This window comes from Cnephaeus nilssonii (assembly GCF_951640355.1).
Source record: "Cnephaeus nilssonii genome assembly, chromosome: 8".
NCBI lineage: Eukaryota > Metazoa > Chordata > Mammalia > Chiroptera > Vespertilionidae > Cnephaeus > Cnephaeus nilssonii.
The window spans coordinates 92,598,044-92,617,640 of NC_137079.1; the positions used below are offsets into that span (position 1 = coordinate 92,598,044).

The 19,597-nt window shown below is 40.4% G+C and overlaps 1 protein-coding gene across 2 annotated transcripts in view; it reads right to left on the reverse strand.

Annotated features, from left to right (window-relative positions):
* The window catches only part of COG6 (component of oligomeric golgi complex 6), a 130,830-nt gene that overhangs the window by 69,846 nt on the left and 41,387 nt on the right, over nucleotides 1-19,597 (reverse strand). For both annotated transcript variants that reach the window (XM_079779001.1, XM_079779000.1), the window contains exons 9-12: nucleotides 15,093-15,221; nucleotides 14,919-15,010; nucleotides 13,382-13,446; nucleotides 11,929-12,020 (exon numbers count right to left, since the gene is read on the reverse strand). In XM_079779001.1, coding sequence (XP_079635127.1) covers nucleotides 11,929-12,020; nucleotides 13,382-13,446; nucleotides 14,919-15,010; nucleotides 15,093-15,221 — 378 coding nt within the window. The remainder of the gene's footprint in view (nucleotides 1-11,928; nucleotides 12,021-13,381; nucleotides 13,447-14,918; nucleotides 15,011-15,092; nucleotides 15,222-19,597) is intronic.

Sequence of the window (19,597 nt, forward strand, 5' to 3'; positions counted from 1 at the left end):
ATAAAGCTACCTAAGTAGCAGATATATAATTAGACTAATTATGAATAATGTGATATTTTGAAATAATAATCAGCCCATTTGCAATTCTCAATTTACCATTACAAGGATATTTCTTTAGACCTATCCAATGGGGTTTCCCATTTTTCCCAGGATATAAGACAAGCATGTATATAAGAAAATTCCCAATTTGATTTTTCTAATTCATGTATTGAAAGTGATTTTAAAATGTGTTTTTAGGGGAAAAGGGTTTTTGTGGATGCAAAAATATACTGTAATCCTGAAGGGAATAATTTCCACCGGCAAAATAACATATTACTTACTATACTAAAAAATGTTTAGATTGCTAAAAATACATATAATGGTATTAATAAATAATGGTAGATAATAAGCAAAAAATACAGCAAATTGACTGAGAACTGACATACTACATATGTTATAAAACACTAATACTATATATTTTAATATATTCTGAAATGAAAATATATTGGGATAAATTTCTATACAGTTAATGGAGACAAAGCAAATTAACAATTTAAAAAATATATAAACAGTAAGGTAAAAGAAGATTTCTAAATAGGGACACATAATAGTTGTACTTTTTGAAAATTAAAGTATCTCAGTTAAAAATATTATAAGCTAAACACCAAAATAAACTGGAATTTCCAAATATACCTAGCCATATAATAAAAATAAGTATGCCTCTTAATAAAAGTATAATACATCAAGGGAAGAGGAAATAAAACTAAATGGATATAAAAAGAAACTGATATTTTAGTGAAAAATTTGGAGAGAGAACAACATATATTTACATCATTTATTTTTAAAAACTTGAGTTATCAGCCATATTTTGCAATTACTCAGATCTAGAATTTACTAACGTTTACTAAGTAATCACTAGACATCAGTAACCAGACCAGATACTTGTAGATGCTTTTCTGTTTTGTTTTTCCTTTAGGCTCCCTGCCTGAATTTATTTGGATTCAGAAACCAATTTCCATTGAGCCCACTCTGGTTTCTTTAAAGCCATGAATACAAAGGCTAATCCTTATTATCATGACCTCTCAATCATTATCTAGCTTGTCATATTTTGAAGACCAATTCATAGTTTCTAATCACTCACTTTTTCTCTTTTCTTTTCTTATTTCTTTCCTCCCTCCCTCCTTCCCTTCTTTCTCTATTTCCTTATTTTAAAAGTACAGTTGACCTATAATATTATATTAGTTTCAGGTGTACAACATAGGGATTCAACATTTATATACCTTATCTTTTGGTATTTCACTTCATATTTCTACCCAATTTTTCATACTCCTATTACTTAATTTTTCAATGTTAGGTATTACATACAAATTCCCTGATATAGAAGATAGAGCTAAATTCTCTTATACAATGCTCCTCCTCCAACTCAATACATCAACCTTCATCTTTCCCAGGCTTCCTAATTGTTATATCATAGCACTCCAGTAAATAAATATTCAATGTTTCATTATTACAAGCATGTAAATACTATTCAGAGCTGACCAAGGAATCAGGGAATCCAACACAAGGGAATGAGCAGGCTTGTGAGAAGACAAATCCCAGGGTAATATCCACGCAGTAGCCTAGAGAGCAACTAGTTTAGATTGGAGAAGTAGAATGAGGGCTCCGAGAGGGATGTGGGGAAGAGAACAGAGGAGGTAAGCTGGGTGTTCTTGAATATATGGTAGAAAATGCAGAGTCTACTTAATAGTTTAGGTCTAAAACAATGATAAGGACATAGAAAAGTAAGCAAGTATAAAACCAAGCAGTTATTAACCACAGAAAGAAAATGCAACAAAGTATACTGAACTCCCTGTTTCCTGGATTTCAAATCTTCCCTCTTTTGGTTTACTCGTGCATTGTGATAGAATCTATATCCTCCAGCAGTTTTAATGTATAGGAGAAAAAATTTTTTGGAACTTGTATTATCTCCTATTTTTTTCCAACTTCAGTGCCTATTCCTTCCCAGTTTTCTTTGGGGGTTTCTTCTCTTCTTAACCACTAAATTAATAAATATTACAAGCATGTAACTATTCAGAGCTAACCTCATCTAGTTCACAGATATGTCCTTCTGGCTATAACATCAAATATCTCCAAAACCAACAACTTTTCACCACCTCCAAGACTATCACAAACTGCTTCCTAAATGCCTTCTTTGTTCCCCTTTTGCCCCATTATATTACATTATCTACAGAGTACCCAGAGTCGAATTAATCATAAATCAGCTCAAGTCTTTCAAAACTCTCCCACATCTTCCCCAACCCATTCAGCATAAAAATCTAAAACACAGATAAAAAATGGAGACCAAATAGGCAGACGTGTCATGCACCTCATCCCCGAGACAGGTGGAAATACAACTAAATCGGAAAACAACCAACCAGAATTAACAAACTAAGAACAAATGAGGAGACAAGGTACAAAAAGAGCTGAGGAGACAAGGTACAAAAAGGAAGGGCAGAAAACACCTAGAGACCAGTAGGAACAACAGGACGTGGGTTTGAGAGGGCTGGCAGGCCGAGAGGTAGAGGAAGAAGCTGCATTATGGGAGTGCCAGCTCCCTCAGAAGAATAGAAGCCATGCCCAGGCTAAGCACCAAAGATGCATCCCTTGGCAACAGGCTTAACATCCAACTGTGTAAAGAAAGGACAGGGCTGCTGGCTGCCATGATGCCACAAGGGGAAAGCAGCACTATGCTGTGGGGAGAGAAAGCCGGGGTTTCCTTCTTGGTTTTGGTTTGTTTTGTCTTTGTTTTCACTCTTTAATCCCAGAACACAGGACTTTTCAATTGCAGACACTCACCTGAGTCTGGGGCGCACAGAGGCAGGCACAGACTCGAGGTGCCTGAGGGCAGGAGCAGGGCAGGGAGACATTGGCAAGGAGCCCTGCATCTGAATGCTCTTAAGCTTCCAAACCTAAGCAGCCATTTCCCCCCAGAGAAGCTAGCCCTTTCAGTAGCCTCAGGTGATATAGCCTGCCACACCCTACATTCCAAGCTTTAGAGAAGGAAATAAAGGCAAAGGCCAAGCCTATGGGTCTCAATAGGAGCCCTTAGTGACTGCATTGGAAGAGGAGCCATCAGCCCTGCTATTCTGGGAACCAGACTGATAAAAACTCCAGGTTTCCAGCCAAGCCCAGTGGTCTCCATAAATGATCCTTAACCAAAGACAGGGTAATATTTTGGGCAACTCATGAAGGAGTAGCTCTGGGTCAGGAAAAGGCACCCATCTTATTTCCTGAAAGCGAAACAGCACCAACTGCACCTAAAACCCGGTCGGAAACAGATGCTTTAGTGATTAAAACTGACAACTGGCAGACAGGAAAAGAGGGCAGATTGGCCCTGCCTGTTTGTAGCCAAGACATACAGAGACTGACATAAGCAGAGGATTTGTGGATGGCTTGGAGATTCAAGCAGGGTGCTAAAAGCCAAAAGATAGTGCCTGACAGTGGCCAGCACTTAAGTACCTAACAGAAAGTCCAGAATTAGTAGACAGACAGAAGAGTGGGGTTCTAAACCAGCTACCAGGGGGCATTAAAACTGGGATGAAGCAAACAACACTTCACTTTATATTTTTTATATTACCTTTTTTATATTATTTTTTGAACCTCTTTCTTCCTATCTTCTCTCATTTTTTACTCCCATTTTGCTTCTCCTTTCCCTGTTTTAGTATTTCTCTTTCTTTCTTCCCATTTTAAAAAATTTATCTTCTTTACCTGCTTTATTGATGTGTTATTATTCTAGTCTCTGTTGGTGTATTCATATATCGAATTGCCTCTTCCCTGCTCCTACTCCATTTGCACTTCCCTTATCTATTTCTTAACTACACAATTTTTTTTCTTTTCTTTTGTTCTTTTCTTCTATTTTTTAAACTTGTTTCACTTCCTAAATTTAGTCCTATTTTCTCTCTCTTCTATTCTCCTTTTAAAAAAACTTTTTTTTAATCTTTTCATCTTGTCTTCTCATTTCTTTTCTCCCTCCTCTATTCTAAACTATGGTCCTTCCTCTATTCATCCAAATCCTTAACCTAATTTTCTTTATTTAAGCTCTGCATATACAGAATCTGCCTGGCCCTTTTTTCTAGGTGTTTTTTGTTAGTGCTTTTAGGTTTATTTATTTGTTTTGTTGTGTTTCCTCCTCACATTTCTTTCTTCCCCCCCCCCCCCCCCCACTATTATTCTTGCTCTCTTCTCTTTTTCTAATTCTCTTCTCTCTGGTGGTCACTTTTATTGGGGTCATAGGTGTCTTGTGTTCATTCGTGTTCTGCTCCTTCTGTGTTCTGTCTTTTCATGTTGTATTTTGTGCTGCTCTGTCAACACCTACATAAAGACTCAACTACATCAGGAGAACCCAAACATCTCAAGTAAGGGACCTCCCTAGAACATCCAGCCCAGGAGACGTGAGAGACTGCACCACTGGGTCCCACAAAAATCTACTACATAATACCAATTTAAAAAACTTGAGTGGCATAGCAGTCTAATCTAATACATAGAAATAATTACAAAGGAAGAATAAAGAAGGGGAAACTAAATGAAATGGAGGCAAGCAATTTGTCAGAGAAAGAATTCAGAGTAATGGTTATAAGGATGCTCAAACATCTGGGTAAGAAATTCACCAGCATGTGTAAAAATCAAGGGGAAATGAAGAATGACATAGCTGCAATAAAGAACACAATGGAAGGTTACAGCAGTAGACTAGAAGAAGCTGAGGACCATATCAGCAAGTTAGAAGTTGGAAAAAAACCTAAGCAGAGCAGCAACTGGAAAAAATAATTAAACAGCAGGAGAAGAGTCTAAGGGAGCTTGAAACAATACAAAACAAAACAACACTCGCATAATAGGGGTGCCAGAAGGAGAGGAAGCTGAGCAAGAAATAGAAAACCTATTTGAAGAAATAATGACAGAAAACTTCCCTGAATTGGGAAGAAAAAAGTCACACAAGTCCAAGAAGCACAGAGAATCCCAAACAAGATGAACCCAAAACAACCTACACCAAGACACATTGTAATTGAACTGGCAAATGTCAACAAGAAAGTAAGAATCTTAAAGGCTGCCAGAGCAAGTCAGAAAATTACCTACAAGGGATCTCATATTACACTATCAAGTGATTTCTCAACAGAAACACACCAGGCCAAAAGAGAATAAAATGAAGTATACAAAGTGATGCAAAGCAAGGGACTGAATCCAAGAATACTATACTCAGCAAGGCTAGCATTCAAAATTAAAGGAGAAATCAGGAGCTTCACAGACAAAAAAAGGCTAAGGAGGTTTATTACCACCAAGCCAGCAATGCAAGCAATGATAAAGAAATTGGTGTAAAAAGAAGAAATAGAAAGGGAAGAAGGAACATGGCATGAAGAATAAAAATGGCAACAAACATGAACCTATTCTATATAATAAAAGGCTAATATGCAAATCGATCAAACAGTGGAATGACCAGTCGCTATGATACGCAATGACCAGCAGGGGGCAGATGCTCAACACAGGAGCTGCTCCCTGGTGGTCAGTGAGCTCCCACAGGGGGAACACCGCTCAATCAGAAGCCGGGCTCACAGCTGGTGAGCGCATTGGCCTAAGCTGGCAGTTGGACATCCCCTGAGGGGATGAGGGCACAGGCTGGGCTGAGGTACCCCGCCCCCAAGTGCACAGATTTCATGCACTGGGCCTCTAGTAAATAACCTTAAACATAAATGGAGTAAATGCTCCAATAAAAAGACATAGGGTAGCTGAATGATAAGAAAACATGACCCATATATATGCTGTCTAAAAGAAATCCACCTTAGAACAAAGGACACACACAGACTGAAAGTGAAGGGATAGAAAACAATTTTCCAGGTAAGTAGAAATGAAAAAATTGCTGGAGTAGCAATACTTATATCTGACAAAACAGACCTCAAATTGAAGGCCATAACAAGACATAAAGAAGGTCACTTCATAAAACTAAAGGAATCAATACAATAGGAGGCTCTAACTCTCATAAACATATATGCATCCAATACAGGAGCATCTAAATATATATAAAAACTCCTGGAGGATATCAAAGGAGTGATCGACAGCAATACAATCAGAGTAGGGGACTGTAATACCCCATTGACATCAATGGATAAATCTTCTAGACAAAAATCCACAAGGAAACAGCAATCCTAAATGATACTCTAGAACAGTTGGAAATAATTAACATCTTCAGAACATTCCACCCCAAATCTATGAAATATACATTCTTCTCAAGTGCACATGGGACATTTTCAAAAATAGACCACATGCTAGGACACAAGCTAAGTCTTTACAAATTCCAGAAGATTGAAATCATACCAAGCATCTTATCAGACAAAAATGGCCTGAAATTAGCAATCAGCTGCAATAAAAACAATCAAATACATGGAGTCTCAATAGCATGCTATCCTACCTAATAAAAGAGTAATATGCAAATTGACCGTACCTTCGCTACGCCTAAGCCACGCCCACCAGCCAATCAGGGCAAGTATGCAAAATAACCCAACCAAGATGGCGATTAATTTGCTTATCAAGACAGCGTAGGAAGAAACCAAGCACTGCAGAAGGGAACGAAGCTGCGGAGAAGCAAGCAGGCGGGGCCGGCGGAGAAGGGAGACAAGCAGGAGGGGCCAGCCAGCGGATAAGGGAGGCAAGCAGGCGGGGCCAGCCAGCAGAGAAGGGAGGCAAGCATGTGGGGCCGGCCGGAGGAGAAGGGAGGCAAGCATGTGGGGCTGGCAGGAGGAGAAGGGAGGCAAGCAGGCGGGGCAGGGGAGAGTGCAGCAGGAAGCCCTACCGCAGGAATCTTCCTGCAAGGGGCTACTAGTTAAATAATAAATGGGTTACCAAAGAGATCAAAGAAGAAATAAAAAACATCCTGGAAACAAATGAAAATGAACACACTACAATCCGAAACCTATGGGACACAGAGAAAGCAGTCCTGAGAAGGAAGTTCGTGGCACTAAAGTCCTACCTCAGAAAGGCTGGTAGTAAGTTATCTAACCCTGAACTTAAAGAACTAGAAAGAGAGCAACAAGAAAAGCCCAGAACAAGTAGAAGGAAGGAAATAATAAAGATCAGAGCAGAAATAAATGACATAGAGAAAAAAACAAAAAACAACAATACAAAAAAATCAATAAAACCAAGATCTGGTTCTTCAAAAGGATAAACAAGATTGATGGTCCTCTAGATAGGCTCACCAGGAAACAAAAAGAGAGGACCCAAATGAACAAAATCAAAAGTGAGAGAGATAAAGTTACAAGTAACCAGACAGAAATACAAAGGATTGTAATAAAATACTATGAAGGACTTTATTCCAACAAATGGGACAATTTGGACAAAATGGACATATTCCTAGAAAAATACAACCTTCCAAAATTCAATCAGGAAGAATCAGAAAACCTGAACATACCAATGACTACTAATGAAATCGAAGCAGTAATTAAAAAAAAAACAAATAAAAAAAAACCTCCCAGCAAACAAAAGCCCCCAGTCCAGAGGGACTCACAGGAGAATTTTACCAAATATTCAAAGAATAACTATTCAAACTATTCTAAAAAATTCAAGAAAAGGAATACTTCCAATCTCTTTCTATGAGGCTAGCATCACCCTAATTCCAAAACCACATAAAGCCACGACTAAGAAAAAGAACTTCAGGACAATATCCCTGATGAACATAGACACTAAAATCCTCAATAAAATTTTAGGGAGGGAGAAGGATGGGAGTAGGCTGGAAGAGGTTAATGGAGGAAAAAATGAGAACCTACATATACTTTCAACAATAAAGATTTTTTTTTAATCTAAACCCTCACCATGTCCTATAAAGTCCTATATCATCTGGCCTCTGCCTACCTCTGTGATTTCATTGCCCCCCACTTCTTCCAATTCATTCCACTCCAATCACCGGCCTTCCTACTCCTCTACAATGCAAGCTTTCCTTGGCTTCAAGGCCAAAGTACGAACATACATAGAGCAATCTTTGTATGTTCGTACAAAGATATTTTGAATCCCAACTCCTTCACATTATTCAGGTCTCTATTTAAATATCACTTACACCAAGAGACCTTCAAAAGCAGTCACACATATATATACCTACTCATTCATGCTTTCTACTTTCTTTGTCCTGCTTTATTTCTCCTCAGTGTCCTTTCACACTATTGAAAATTATTTTATACTTGTTTGTCTCTGCCATTAGAATGTAAGGTTAAACTTTGTTCACTGCTATTTTATTAGAACCTAGGAGAATGACATTTATAGTCAACTTTTCAAATTGACTAAATGATAAAATGTGTGTACAAGTAGAAGAGTACATGCAAAACTATCAAAAGATCTTAACTGTCATCTTCAAAATTATCATCTTCAAAGGTAGAAAAATGATAATTATCAAAGCCTTAAAAAGTTACTACTGTATTCAGAATCCAAATTATTTTTTTCTTAACATTCGTTGCATTAGAATTGAGTTATCATTACCTTCAAGTAATAAATTTCATTCACTTCCATATGGGTATTACTACATAAATAACTTAATTATTTTACCACTGTTGTTGCATAATACAGCATAAGCTATGTGTTAGCTGCTTTAAGCTCTTAAGTATGTATCATTCTCTTATTTTAGGAAGCTGATACCTTACAATTGAAATTAATTTATTGCTTTTGAGTCATGGCAAGTGATAAATTTATATCTAAAATTTTAGAGAACCCAAATCCTATCTCTGATCAGTTTCATGGTTAGTTTTATTTGAAAATCTACCAATAGGACAGGAAATCAATCTCTTAGCTCTGAAGTTTTGGATGGTTAATCTCCATCATTAGAATGTAGATAACATCATTGCCATAGTCTTTTGGTGATTTGCAAAGTAGTGATCCTTGCACCTCTCCAGGATCTATCCTATCTAATAATAGAGTAATATGCAATTAACCATCACACCGCGACAAAAATGGCGGCCCCCATAGCCACAAGATGGCGGCGCCCAGTCCACTCAGCTCCGCTGCTGGAGTGTCCAGCCTGTCGGCAGGAGCAGCGAAGCTGGATCCGCCTCCGGAGGGGTTTTTGATCCATCCCCAGACATGGCAGTCAGAGCCGGGACAGCAGGGCATGGAGGCTTCTGCGGCAGCGAGGAAGCCCCAGGCCCTGCAAACAGAGCCCGGAGAGCAGGGCACGGAGGCTTCTGCGGCAGCGAGGAAGCCCCAGGCCCTGCAAACAGAGCCGGGCCAGGACAGCAGGGCATGGAGGCTTCTGCGGCAGCGAGGAAGCCCCAGGCCCTGCAAACAGAGCCCGGAGAGCAGGGCACGGAGGCTTCTGCGGCAGCGAGGAAGCCCCAGGCCCTGCAAACAGAGCCCGGAGAGCAGGGCATGGAGGCTTCCTTGGCAGCGGGGAAGCCCCAGGCCCTGCAGACAGAGCCGGGACAGCAGGGCATGGAGGCTTCCGTGGCAGCGGGGAAGCCCCAGGCCCTGCAAACAGAGCCGGGCCGGGACAGCAGAGCATGGTGGCTTCTGCGGCAGCAGGGAAGCCCCAGGCCCTGCAAACAGAGCCTGGACAGCAGGGCATGGAGGCTTCCATGGCAGCGAGGAAGCCCCAGGCCCTGCAAAAAGAGCCTGGACAGCAGGGCATGGAGGCTTCCTTGGCAGCGGGGAAGCCCCAGGCCCTGCAGACAGAGCCGGGACAGCAGGGCATGGAGGCTTCCGTGGCAGCGGGGAAGCCCCAGGCCCTGCAAACAGAGCCTGGACAGCAGGGCATGGGGGCTTCCTTAGTGTGTCAGTGTCCTCAAAGCCCCCAGGCCTGGCAGACAGAGCACATTGCAGGGCATTGGGGCTTCCTTCGCATGGCGCATGGGGAGGCCGGCAGAAAGCGGAGAGCAGGGCATGGGGCCTTCATCTCCATGGCTGCAGCGAAACCTCCAGGCCCGCAGAGAGCAGAGAACCACAAGGAGTGCGCCTAAGCCATCAGTAGGACATCCCCTGAGAACTCCTGGATTGTAGAGGGTGCAGGTTGGGCTGAGGGACCCCCATGCACGAATTTTGTGCACCGGTTCTCTAGTTAGTTATAATAATTATCTTGGATTTTAACAATGAACATTCTGTTCCTCATACTGTCATACTGGATAAAATTTTTTTAAATCATTTTTAATGAACTAATATGCAAACTATCAAAATTAAGTTTGAAAAGACAGTGTTTTAACATAACAACATATATAATATAGTCTTAAGGTGACATCCTATATAATAAAGAGCTATTATGCAAATGGTCTACATGCCCTCATGCCATCACCCTGTAACAGCTCAGACACTCAACAGTGGGGAGAGAGGAATGGGGACCAGCCAGGCACAAATGAGCTCACCAGAGAGAAATGGGGACCAGCCAGGCACAAATGAGCTTGTGAGAGAGGAATGGGGACCAGCCAGGCTACGGCCCGGGAGAGGGACAAGCCGCCCACCCCATGGTCCTGGGTGCCAGCGGCTGGGCCTGCGCCTGCAGCCCAGGAGAGGGACAAGCCACCTGTCCCGCAGTCCCGGGCACCAACGCCTGTGGCTGCGGCCCAGGAGAGAGACAAGCTGCCCACCCCGTGGTCCTGGGCGCCTGCGGCTGAAGCTCAAGCAAAGCCATCCACCCACAGTTCCTTGCGGCTGCGGCTGGCCCGGGCGAAGCTGGCCCAGGTCCTGGGTGCCTGTGACTGGCCAGAGGAGAGAATCCTGGGTCCCAGGTGCGGGCGAGGCAGAGGTGGTTAGGGGCAATCGGGCAGGCAGGCAGGCGAGTGGTTAGAACCCAGCAGTCCTGGATTGCGAGAGGCAGTCGGACATCCCCTAAGGAGTCCCAGTTTGGAGAAGGTGCAGTCCGGGCTGAGGGACCCGGCCCCCTGTCCACGAATTTTGTGCACCGGACCTCTAGTTTATAATAAAGCTCAGGTGTAGGTGTATACCATCAACATATATATGCAAAGCTAAAATGAATGCAAACTTTGGAGTCAAAGATTATATTTTAAACTAGAGGCCCCGTGTACAAATTTGTGCACCAGTAGGGTCCCTCAGCCTGGTCTGCAAGATCGGGCTGAAACCAGCTCTCCAACATCCCCGGACGGGTCCCGGATTGCGAGAGGGTGTAGGCCAGGCCGAGCGACCCCACCAGTGAACGATCAGGGCTGGGGAGGGATGTGGGAGGTTGGCCAGCCGGGGAGGGACCACAGGAGGGCTTCAGGGCGTGTCCGGTTCATCTCGCTCAGTCCTGATGGGCTGGACCCCAGCAGCAAGCTAACCTACCAGTCAGTGCATCTGCCCTCTGGTGGTTAGTGCACACCATAGCAACTGGTCGACCAGTTGACTGTCTGCCCCTTGGTGGTCAGTGCATGTCATAGCAAGCGGTTGAGCGGCCTTTGACTGGTTGAACAGCTGACTGGTTAACTGGACACTTAGCATACTAGGCTTTTATTATATAGGATAAGACCAATGGTCCCTAATCAGATAAAAGTAGGTTTTATTTAGAGACACTAAAGCACCTTTTATGTAGAGATGCTAAAGTAGCTTTATTTAGAGAAGATAAAGCTATGGTTTTGTTTTGTCACTAATAGAAAACTAAATGATAAAAAAGAATTTATGTTATTTACATCCAGAATAGGATATTTAACTTATTATGCCTTATTCTGAGTATAATATATAGTGCTTTGGGTGCTATAAATCTATTTTACTAGTGCATTTACAATGTTATCTATGTTGTGGATGTATGTAAGCATGTATATAATTTTGTTTGGAGAATAAAAGCAAATGGAAACAATAGACCTGAAAAAATAACATAGATAATTATGCATATGGTTCATTCATTCATGTGGAAGTTCTACCAGTTATACTTAGTCATGCAAACAATGAAAATTAAAAAAAAAAATCTTACACTGTTCTAACTGAAATGATTTAACAAGCACATTTAACTATTCCACTTACCTGATTGTATGGTGGTAAAATTTTAGGAGATTAGAAATTTTATATAATAAAACCGCTCCAGGTTCAGCGACTATTACTTGTTCAATTCGAACCTATTAAAACATGTGAGAAAAATATTAAACATTTCTTAAAAGCTTAACTTTTCTTCACTAATCATATGTTAAAGAAAGCATTAAAAATAATAAACCTTTATTGTGGCAGAAATCACAAAATTCCTCCTAAATAAAGGATTTCTAAATATTAAATCATAGGGGATAGAAAAATAACAAAAATACTTTAACAGATATACTCTACAAAAAAATAATCGCTAGCTCTAACCGGTTTGGCTCAGTGGATAGAGTGTCGGCCTGTAGACTGAAAGGTCCCAGGTTCAATTCCGGTCAAGGGTATGTACCTTGATTGTAGGCACATCCCCAGTAGGAGGTGTGCAGGAGGCAGCTGATTGATGTTTCTCTCTCATTGATGTTTCTCTCTAATCCTCTCCCTTCCTCTCTGTTAAAAATCAATAAAATATATTTTAAAAAATTAATAGCTGAAAACAGTAATTAGATGAAGAGGTTAAGAAGGTAGCAAAAATGCTATTTATATAAAAAAAATAATCATTTATCTACAGAATTTGTCTCAAAGCAGTTGCTACCAGAAATAATCAATAGAATAATGAGCCCAGCCAATGTAGCTCAGTAGTTAAGCATCAACCTTAACCACTGTGGTAAGGGTTTGATTATCGGTAAGAATAAATCATGAAACTTCTGGATTTCAATGTCTATATAGTAAATTGAAGTCAGTCAACAAGGAAAAATAAACCAACAATTGCAAATTACTCTTTAATAAAGAAAAACAACATCTGTTGCAGGCCTTGTAGAAGCCAAGAACTATATACTTCATCTATAGTTTTCTCAGTTCATCCCTACACCCCTTGATAGTAGATATTTTTATATACAGGTTCAACGTGATAAAATTAAGGTGCAGAAGAGTTAGACAATTTGAGCAAGTGAGCACAACTAAGTTGCAAAGTGGGAATTCTAATTTTGACTTCAAATTCTGTTTCCTGTACTATAAATAGTATTGACAATAACACTTTTTTATCCTTGGATTTATCATTTATTGATATCACAAAAGTTTACTAAACTTGAAGCATTAAAATAAATGGAATATGTTGTTAGTAAATCTGTTAAGTGTTCAGAAATTAGTTACTTCAATTCAAGTGATTGACAAATTACTACTGGAAACATAATAGGTAAAAATAAATAAAAAAATGAAAACTAAGGATGTCTCAAATTTGCTTAGATAATTGACAATAATTATTTTTAAATATATCTTATTATCTACATTACTGTGTTAATTTGACAAAATTACAGTTTTAATTCAGGCTATCAGTGTGTTTAAACTCATAAGAATAAGGGCATAATTTAACTATATACCATATAACATACATAAAAACAAAATATTTTACCTTTAGAGGCCTGCATACCCCCTCAGTGATATGCCCAACAACTTCTTGAATATTTTCTTCAACACCTACAATTAATTATAACATAATTCAAAATTTTTTCCATATTATACTTCACTTTCAAAAAACGAAAAAAATACTACATATGACTAATGGCACTAATAACAAACATTTGAAATAAACATAATCATATTTTATTAAGTTCAATATCCCTTAGGCCATTATTAATTACGTTAATAGCTGAGTTTAGAGCCTTGTCAATTCATTTGACTAACAAATTGATTAATTTAGTGATTGATAAAGTGAATACAATTTTTTTGTGAAAAAGTAAATGAGTCAAAGGAGAGTGTAAAATATATTAATTGAAGGAAGTAATGTGAAGATTTATTAGCATTTGTTCTCCAACCACCTTATTCTAGGCAGTGAGAAAAATGGAAACCATACCTTGCAATCTAATGGAAAAGCTAACATTTACTAAGTACTATTTATCAAGCTCTGTTCTAGGTACTTGACATTTACTGCTTATAACCACCTTCATTTTTACAGATGGTAAAACTGAGGCTTAGAAGAATTAAGCCATTCCGATAGAATAACCTACTTCATCTAACTCCAATCTATTTTCTTCCCAGGTCTTAACACTTTCTCTCATATTAAGTTTTCTGAAACATTTTTTAAGAAATATTCTCTTAAACTGGGTACTTTAGATAACAGAAACCAACTTTAAAAAGTTCAGACTTTGTGTCAATCTAACAAATATGCTGGTCTAATCACAATACCGAAGAGTTAAAAATGAGGAGGTTAAGTCTTGTCACCAATTTGTACACTGGCCTCTTGTGCAGATCATGTGCTGAACCAGAATAATGAGGGGCCAAGCTATGCAAAACAAAAGTGATTCCAGTGATAATAATTCTCTTCACTGCCTATCAATAATAGAATATCTTAATTATCCATTAGCCCCCTCTATGACATTCAACTTCAGGTAGTCAAAACAAAAATCTGAACTTCTGTGAACAAAAGACTTTAGCAATTCAAAAATAGTAATTTTTCTTCCTTGAAATTAAAACCAAAATTTTAAGTACATTTAGTATATAGTTAATTATGCAAAAAACTTTAAAACTCACATGAGAATGAAAAGAAGGGTTGGTTAGTAGGAGTCAAAGATTTAGCAGCTTAATGACCATAAACAAGTCACTTAGCTTACTCACACCTAAATTGCCTTTAAAGTGAAGTGGCATGGAAGATCTGAGATAATGTATACTAAAGCAATGCCTTAAAAGAAAAGCAGAGGACTCCAGGCTTGATATGGAAGGGTCCACTATAAAGGTGTGAACAATTGTGTGACAGGATAAAGGGGATAGAGAAGAAAGTTTATTAGCAGAAAAAGAAAAACAGGAAGAGGAAACTTAATTAGGATGTTTATTGTACCTTGTAGGTGAGAAAAGTTTATCCCCGTGAGGAAGTCATCAGTAAGTATAAAAACAGAGAAGTCTTGTGTTATTTTATATATTTAGACATTAGCAATATCAATTGGAGGGCCTACCTTGTGTAGTTACATGCTTTAAGAGAGCTTCAAGGTGTTCTTTTTCAGAAGCAGTAGCTTGATGGAGCCAAGCCAACATATCTCCTACATATCTATGAACACAAATAACTAAATATTAGTAAAGATTCCCTTTAGAAAACCATCAAATAGTCCAATATTGTCTGATTACCATACCTTAAAGGGTCATGGGAGTGCATTTCAATGGGTCTAGGTGTACCTCCTGGGCCCCCTCTTGTAAGAGCATCAATAAATCCACGGACAACTGTACTTCTTCTGGCTGTTCCAAATTCATCTAAGGTATACCTAGAAGAAATAAGTAATATAAAAAATAGTTGTGTTCTTCCTAATGGTTATATCAAACTATTCATGCAATTCCTAAGATAAGCAAGACATCTATAAAGCTTCTTTACACAACTCTCTTAAGCAATACTGTTTTTAAACAAGGAAAATATAAGAAATATGATATCACAATGAAAATTCAATCTAAAAGTACACATTTTCACTACTCTTAAGAAAGAATGCTGGGAACTGGGATTAATCACAGGGGCAGTGGCAATTACAAAAAAAAAAAAAAAAGACAGTAGAGCCCCAGCTGGTGTGGTTCAGCTGGTTGGGCATTGTCCTGTGCACTGAAGGGTTGCCACTTTGATTCCTGGTCAGGGGAAATGCCTGGGTTGCAGTCTCAATCCTGGTGGGGCATGCAGGAGGCACCCGATTGATGTTTCACTCTGACATTAACGTTTCTTTCTCCCTCTATCTCTCTCTCTAAAAATCAATAAAAATATTTTTAAAAATAAAAAAAAAGCAGTGAATTAGGTAAAAGTTAAAATCAACGTTAAGGTGGAAATCTTGGACTATTCAGGTTTCATTAACCTCCTAGTCCAAACATGTTGCTCTCCTGTTCACATAAGGCCATATTATCTAATTCTCAGGGCCAATTACAACTCCACAACCCAAACTACTTTTCCTTCTACATTAACAAACTCTCCTTTACACATATTATCACAACTTACCACCAAATTTGTCCAAAACATACTATCCACATTTAAAAGCTTATTTTGACTCCACTAGTAAATATATGTTTTTTTTTAATTTACTGATCACCTTAGCATACACAGCAAATATCTTTCTTTTACATGTTTACATGTCATCAATTCTAGTTGAAAGAGGGAGGGAAGGCTTTCTAAGGTGAGGGAATTTTTAGAGAAGGAAAACTGTGAAATGGGAGATCAAACAATTTGGGATGAAATTATAGGATGGCTTGCAGTTGCCACAAGTACCCATTTCTTTATTAAAATCTCTCTGTTTCCCATTATCACCATTATTCCTTACACCCACCACCCAAATAAAAGTTCTTTCTTATTTAAAAGTACACAGAAGAGAGGAAACCAAGATGGAGGCATAGGTAAACACCTGAACTTGCTGCCTCGCACAACCACTTCAAAACTACAACTAAAAGACAAAACAGATATCATCCAGAACCACGGGAAAGCTGGCTGAGTGGAAATTATACAACTAGAAGGAAAGAGAAAAGCACACTGAGACTCAGAGAAGGGGCAAGGTGCAGATGTGAAGTGCAGAGGTATGGAGGCGCACGCGTGCGGAAAGGGCTGGTAACTGAGTACGCTGTTGTCTTTTTCAAGCGGGAGGAAGATACAAACCCCCGACTGCTCTGAACTCCAGTTCTGGGCGAGACTCTGGGGACCCAGACTCATACGGGGAGATACTGGACTGTGGCATCGGGCAGAACTCGAGGGTGGCTTTCTCTCAGAGGTGCTTGCAGCAATCATTGTTCCTGCATGGTGCCATGGGACACAGAGACACAGGACCTCTTCCAGGCAGGGCTGATGGTCAGCCATTGCTGTTTGCTCCACCATGGTGATTCCCTGAGACCCCGCCCCACCCAGTGATAACAAAAATAATCAAGGCTTAACTACAACAAGACTGTGCACACAGCCCACAAAGGGGTGCACCAAGAGTGTCCACCTCAGGTAACTGGGGAGGCTAACCCACTGGGTCCTATAGGACACCTAGCACACAAAGCCACTCTATCAACACAGGGAAGCAGCCAAAATGTGGAGACAAAGAAACAGGTCACAAATGAAAGAAATGCAGGAAGGCAAACGACTGGATATAGAGTTCAAAACCATGGTTATAAGGTTACTCAAGAATCTTCTAGAAACCTCTGAGAAATTTAGTGAGACCCTCGAGGATATGAAAAAGGACCAACTAGAAATTAAGCATACACTGACTGAAATAAAGAATAATATACAGAGATCCAACAGCAGACTAGAGGATTCCAAGAATCAAGTCAAAGATTTGAAATATGAAGAAGCAAAAAACACCCAACTGGAAAAGTAAAAAGAAATAAGAATCCAAAAATATGAAGATAGTGTAAGAAGCCTCTGGGACAACTTCAAGCGTACCAACATCTGAAATATGGGGGGTGCGAGAAGAAGAGAGAGCAAGATATTGAAAACCTATTTGAAGATAAATAATGACAGAAAACTTCCCCTACCTGGTGAGAAGCACAAAGAACCCCAAACAAAAGGAATCCAGAGAGGACCACACCAAGATACATCATAATTAAAATGCCAAGGGCAAAGACAAAGAGAGAATCTTAAAAGCAGCAAGAGAAAGATAGTTAGTTACCTACAAGGAAGTACCCATATGACTGTCAGCTGATTTCTCAACAGAAACTATGCAGGCCAGAAAGGAGTGGCAAGAAATATTCAAAGTGATAAATAGCAAGAACCTACAACCAAGATTACTCTACCCAGCAAAGTTATCATTTAGAATTGAAGGTCAGATAAAGAGCTCCACAGTTAAGAAAAAGCTAAAGGATTTCATCACCGCCAAACCAGTATTATATGAAATGCTGAAGGGTATTCTTTAAGAAGAGGAAGAAGAAGAAAAAGGTAAAGATAAAAATTATGAACAACAAAGTGTCAACAAATACATATCTATCAAGAAGTGAATTTAAAAATCAAGTGAATAAAAAATCTGATGAACAGAATAAACTGGTGAATATAATAGGATCAGGGTCATAGAAATGGAGTGGACCGACAATTCTCAGGGGGAAAGGGGTGTGGGGGTGTGGGAAGAGACTAGACAAAAATTGTACACCTATGGATGAGGACGGGCGGGGGGGTAAGGCCAAAGGGTGGGGTGGGAACTGGTAGAGGGGAGCTATGGGGGGAAAAATGAGGAACAATTGTAATAATCTGAACAATAAAAAATTATTTTAAAAAATAAAGTTTTCCCCAATTGAAGATTAAAAAAAAACAAACCATAGGAAGCAGGCATAAAAAGTATATAATTCTACATGGAAAAGTTATTTTATTGAAATCAGAGTGGGATGACTTTATTATGAATACTTCAATATATACTGTTAATTTGTAACACCAAGTATCCTATCTAATTAATAGACAAATATGCAAATTGACCATACCTCCAACACACCCACAAGCCACGCCCACCATCCAATCAGAGCGAGTATGCAAATTAACCCAAACCAAGATGGCTACAGCCACAGAGAGCAAGGTTTCCCAGGTAACAGAGGAAGCCAAGCTTTCTGCCAGCCGTTGCAGGCCTAAGCCTCCACTCAAGCTACAAAGTTTCAATTATAGAAGGTAAACAAATTCAAACAAATGGCGGCAGAATGGAGCTTGAGAGAGCAGGCCAGGGTTGCCCCCGGCAACAGGGGAAGCAAAGCTTTCCACACACCCTGGCCAGGCCCACCCGATTAAGGCAACAAAGTTTCAATTATACCCCCAACACAAATGGCTGCCGGCCTCGGAGGGAGCCCCAGGCTTGGCTCTGCTCCAGGCTACAAAGTTTCAATTGTAGAAGGAAAATAAATTCCAGATACCAGGGCCTCCCCTTGGGTTGCCAGGGGGCGTGGCCCGCCTGCAAACCACCACAGGCCCCTCACTCAGGCCGCCCCATGTCCCAAGGGAACCCCACCCTGATCAGGGACACCCTTCAGGGCAAACCAGCTGGCTCCCACCCCTGTACCAGGCCTCTATCCTATCTAATAAAAAAGTAATATGCAGATTGATCATCACTGCAACACACAATATAGCTGCCCCCATGTGGTCAAAGATCCTGCCCCCATGTGGACACAAGATGGCCACCACAAGATGGCCAGCAGGAGAGGGCAGTTGGGAGCACCCGGCCTGCAAGGGAGGGCAGTTGGAGGTGATCAACCCTGCAGGAGAGGGCAGTTAGGGAAGGGCCGGCAGAGGAGGGAAGGGGGCAAACAGGCTGGCAGAGGAGTGGTTAGGGCGTGATCAGTCTGGCAGGCAGAAGCGGTTAGGGGCAATCAGGAAGGCAGGCAGGCAAGCAGTTGGGAGCCAGCAGTCCTGGATTGTGAGAGGGATGTCCAACTGCCCGTTTAGGCCCGATCCAAGGGATCGGGCCTAAACGGGCAGTCAGACATCCCTTGAGGGGTCCCAGATTGGAGAGGGTACAGGCTGGGCTGAGGGACAACCCCCCTCCATGCACAAATTTCGTGCACCGGGCCTCTAGTTTTTGTATATGCATCTTGTGTGATAGCAGTCATCTGCATTAACATGAACAAATGAATAAATCCCACCTACATCAACATCTCTTCCGTTCTGCTCCACAACTTCTATCCAAGGGTAAAGACTTGTTATAGACTGCAGACATATTTCTAA